This window comes from Nicotiana sylvestris, chromosome 2 (genome assembly GCF_000393655.2).
Source record: "Nicotiana sylvestris chromosome 2, ASM39365v2, whole genome shotgun sequence".
Taxonomy (NCBI): Eukaryota; Viridiplantae; Streptophyta; class Magnoliopsida; order Solanales; family Solanaceae; genus Nicotiana; species Nicotiana sylvestris.
Window position 1 is genome coordinate 194,125,562 of NC_091058.1, and position 4,923 is coordinate 194,130,484.

General features: G+C 42.7%; 1 protein-coding gene across 1 annotated transcript; it reads right to left on the reverse strand.

Annotated features, from left to right (window-relative positions):
• Window positions 1-318: 318 nt before the first annotated feature.
• On the reverse strand, window positions 319-951 carry LOC104221103 (uncharacterized). The gene has a single exon (XM_009772089.2). It carries the CDS (start codon window positions 949-951, stop codon window positions 319-321), a length of 633 nt encoding a protein of 210 aa, XP_009770391.1.
• Between the last annotated feature and the right edge of the window lie 3,972 nt (window positions 952-4,923).

The following is a 4,923-nucleotide window of genomic DNA, read 5'->3' on the forward strand; positions in this document are numbered from 1 at the left end:
TTCGAGGTCCAATACATTTTACAAAGGGCCTAAGAGATGCCCCCACAAAAAATAGCAAAACAAAAAAAACTAAGTACAAAGACTTCATGCCGCATCATCCCCATCAGCATCATCGGCATACTCATCATCATACCAAGGGTCGGAGGCAAGCCCATCCAAGGTGTCTTCATCATCATTCCCACCGGGCGTACCAGGGTCATAACCACAGGCTTCACGAGCTGCACGTTCCTTGACATGAACGTCTTCAAGCTCCACCTCAGAAACCTTCCCGACCGTCTTCAAAGACATATACATGCCAAGCTGGTCCTTAGCGTGAACCTACATCTTGTACAACTCCCGTGACACACTAGGATCAGCAGAAGTATGAGAAGTAGACGGCTGGACCTGTTGTTTCTCCTTCTCGGCCTTTAAGGTGATGACCTGCTCATTCAGCCCATATAGCTTTGCCTCCAAACCCTTGATCAGCTCCTCCAACCTTTCCAACTTGAGAGCCGAAGTTTCCGTCTCACTAGCCTGCTCAGACCTACAAACACGTTGGATACCCTCTAATGTTGTTGCCTCCACCACGGTGGACATCCTGGTTCTCTCAGCCAAGTTCAACTCTTCGACCCTAGTGCTTAACTCCGCCCCCAAGGTGACGACCCTGGCCTCACTTTGTTCAAGATCAACTATTAAGGACGCTACCTGCGCCCGGAGGTCTGTATTCTCGGCCATCACCCCTTTGCTCACTTCGAGCTCATCCTCCTTAGACCTTAGCGTCTCTTCCAACATGCTGCATTGGCCGATGGCCCTCATAATCTCCTCATATTTCTCCTTCAACTCCTCATCCTTTTTCTTGATCTTATCATGTAATGCTTGGAATTGGCCATCCTCACCAACAATTTTGACCATCATCCGATGATTGGAGCGATACTCTCTATACTTAGATTCCATCCTCTTGTATAGAGTCATCCTCTCCTCCTCTCACTGGTCATTCTCAATCTCCAATATGAGAGTCTGACACGCAAAGAAAAGCAAGTCACCAAGAGTAAACAACACATATGAAATGGATAAACATAAGTGGAAAGAAGCAAAAACTTACTCGCAAAGCCATGCCCGATATTCCCAAAGACAGGTCTGCATCGCTTAGCATTTGCAACGTCCTATTTTCAACCTCCGCACACAAAGGATCAAAGGACAGTGCCGCCCGTTTCGAGTTGACCAAAATGTTATAGCTCATGGGAATGACTATGTTCCGATTAGGACCCTCCGTCCTTATCTCCATGCGAGTATCCCTCTTCTCGAAGGCACGTACCTCCTTAGGGTCAATGTCTGAGCCAGAGTCATCATCCTCCACAGGAACGACTCTTTCTCTCCCAATCACTGATAATCAGCCAACTTCAACAACCCATGTAGGCTCTCCTATACCACGGACCCCATCAACCTCAGATGGTCTCTTCTCCATAACGGCACCCGCCGCAGGAACAACCTCGACATCTAGTGAAGGCACCGATTCTGCTTCCAAAGCAATGAACCTTTCTGGATCAACGTCAGTAACAATAGCCTTCCCAGTCTCCACCCTTCATCTCTTCCTCAGTGATGCCTCATCCTCGTCATGAGATGACTCGTTGACTAGGTGCAAGATAGGCTAAGAAGAGATCTCATCCGGCACAATAACAGTTCGAGGAGTAGAGTCCCTCACCGCGGAGCTTGAGTTGACCTCGTGCAGAATCAACAAGAGTGAATTACATCCCGTCCGAGGCAACCGCCTGGAAAAATACAAGTACCGGAGCCTTCGCCTTTTTGGAAGTTTGCCAACCTAGCACCAAATGAAAATCACATCAAAGGACAATAGTGAATGGTACTAAGTCGAAAGGTAAAAATAACACTCACCAGACGAGGGCTTGGGTCCAAAGTGCCTGTGGAAGGATGCCTAGTCGGGGACTCCCATAATATTAGGTAACACGCGAGCTACCCAATCTTCAATATCAAAGATGAGAGAAGGTGGACGCTTCTCAGCTGAAAACAGAAAAGTCGTAAGTGGGTCGAGAACAAAGAAAAAAAAGAGAATAGAAAAGAGAAGAAATAATGAGCAGCATATGGCAAGCGACCATAGGCCCTTACAATTATAGTTCCATTGCTCAGGGAACTCGGTCGGATTCGCCACTAGGTGCTCAGTCCTGATGAAGAAGTATTTATGCCAGAACCGCCAATTCACCTTATCATGCATCCTGGCCACCAATCTTTTGGTCCCCCCGATACAGTAGATGTATCAATGTGCCTCTATAAAAATTGGGTGAGAAGAGATGCAGCAGATGGAGGATAGTGACCTTGCAGCCGTCCAACTCTACGTACTTCGCCAGCATGAGAAAAACCTTATATAAATAGGGGAGCGCTGCGCCGGGTAGACATTGTAAACATGAAAGAACTCCTCCGCTAATTGTGGGAGAGGAAAGAAATAACCGACCAGGAATGGATAGACGTAGAAAGTGCAATATCCGTGCCGGTGAACTTGCACTATGGCGCCTCCCGCCAGAAAAATTTAGATGTGAGAAGGAATACCAAATTTGGACCGGAGGGCGGCTATTTGACTCGCTCTCATTTTAGAGAGCACCTGAGTGGGAGCGGGGGCAGGTTCCTTTAGAAAGTTGTTTCTGACCGAAAGGTTCTTAGGAATTACCTCTTCCACAAGCTTTTATCCTCCTTTACAATGGGTTCCTTACCGCCGGGAGGAATGGCTACCAATAAAGGGGTGGCACTGGATACTCCGTCATAAGTATGAGGAGAATTTGACATCCTTTTGTTATAAAGTGTACAATGAAGCCAGAGAAAGAAAGTATCGACTAAAAAATAATCGGGAACTGAAACTGAAGGAGCTATAGGAAATCGGAAATTGAGATCGGAGAGGATGCCTAAAGAAGAACGAAATGCATACAGAGTAGGAGGTGCTAAAAGTTTCGGTAATGGAGCCCCTCTCCTCTATTTATAGGGTTAGGTAGCACCTGAATCGAGGCAAAAAGCCATCAATGGCACCAAAATCGAAGAGACAAAAGCATAGGAAATGACACACTTCATTGGGAAGATGCATAATGATGACGCACGTGTCCATGACGTTACCCTATGTCAGTCACGCCAACCACAGACCTGCTGACGACCGTCGCCAGTTCAACTTCGGCCAATTCGATTCAGTCATCACAACTAAATTTCCTCTGACCGATTGCAGATAGAATCTGCTCTTCAAGGATGTCCAAGAGCACGACACCAAAAAATAGAGGGATTAACGGTATTGGTCAAAATTTGGACTGAACTTAATGACTGCAAATGGACGCGACATGGTCGAGGTCGAAGCCAATCACGGCTCAATGGAGAGGAGTCACCTAAAGAATGGCTAGTGCCTAGGTTGAATAAAGAACGTATGGAAGCAACGGTTAGAATATGATTTAGAAACGAGAGAAGGAGTATTCCATTGGATATTCCTTCAATTGTACTTTTTAGGGTTTCTTAGGAATATCCCCTATAAATAGGAAGAGATAAAGAACAAAAAGGGATCTTCACTTTTGTAATAAGAACATATTGTAAAGGGTTGACTACAAAGAATATACAAATCTTGTCTTGTCCACTGATTCCATTACTCAATATACATCTTTATTCACAAGATCCAAGGATTTCTTGTCCACCTTCATTTTATATTATCCCACGTTGTTGTCAGGAAGGAGAATCGTCCAAGTCATCTAAACATTTGGGTGATAAATTCTTTCTTATTACATTTATTGCCATTATCTACATTTATTGTATCCATTCATTTCCACATTCATTGACTATCATTGAGCATTCGTAGTTGGCATTCAATATTATCGGACACGAATCTACATCATTAATAACTTTTAACTTCAGATCTAGTAGTTATTATATTTAACTAGGATTCACCCTCTATTTTCTCATTAATCCGTTTACAAAAAAGTTTAATACTTTTTCGGTAAAACAAAATCTTCATGCAAAATCCTACAAACAACCTATGAATACTCCTGGATCTCCATTTTTGACTTTAGAATTAGCAGATAAATTTGTCAAGTGCAGCTCAAGGCATTCACATTCAAACAAACTGGAATTCAATTTATTGCAGCGTAATCACAGGTAGAACAAGTAGCATTCATCACCAAGTATCAAATCATTATTAATTATACATGCTGAATCATAAGGTATAAGTCAGAAGAAGTTGTAGGCTAGATAATACTAAAATCAAGGGTCATTTCTAATTCATAACGCAGAAATCAAGTTCAATAGGAGTCGTTCATCACATTTAAAATAATTTTAACTAATTGATCATATAAATCAAACAGGAATACAAAATTCTGCTTGTGTACCTAATTTCCAGACGAGAGACGATTCAACAGGACAAATAAAGGAAAAATAAGAAGAGATGAAGCTCAGCTATGCAAAACAACAAATTCAGCAACTAAATAGCAACTCCACAGCTCAATTATCACGTAAAATTCCAGAAATATGAAGTAGAAGAGTAGAAGTTCCAACCAGCTTTGAAAATTTCTCTTGTCTTTGTTTTTTTTTAATTGTTTTCAAGCCTCTTTGTTTCCAGATCTAAGATTCAATCTTTTTGAATCCAATAATTTGTTTCAGCTATTTTTGAAGGTGAAATATACGTGTTAGTGAAGAAAGAGTGAGTGAGAGTGAATAGAGATGAGTCTGAGACAGTTTTGGGGGTAGGGGTGTTTCAGATAGTTATATTGGATGGGGGTGGTTAGTTCCCGTTTGTTGGACCAAAGAGGATGAATAGTGGATATTAGACCTAGTCTAAATGGTGTGGTTTGGATGGGTGTGAGGGTGGTGGCACTTAAACTAGGCCCAAAAGGGTTGGCCAAGTACGATTTCAGGTATGTTCCTTTCTTTTTCAACTTTAACCACCTAAATTTACACTCTAATTTGAAA

Coding starts and splice junctions, on each gene's coding strand:
- LOC104221103 (XM_009772089.2), bottom strand. CDS start 951: ATGACTCTATACAAGAGGATGGAATCTAAGTATAGAGAGTATCGCTCC.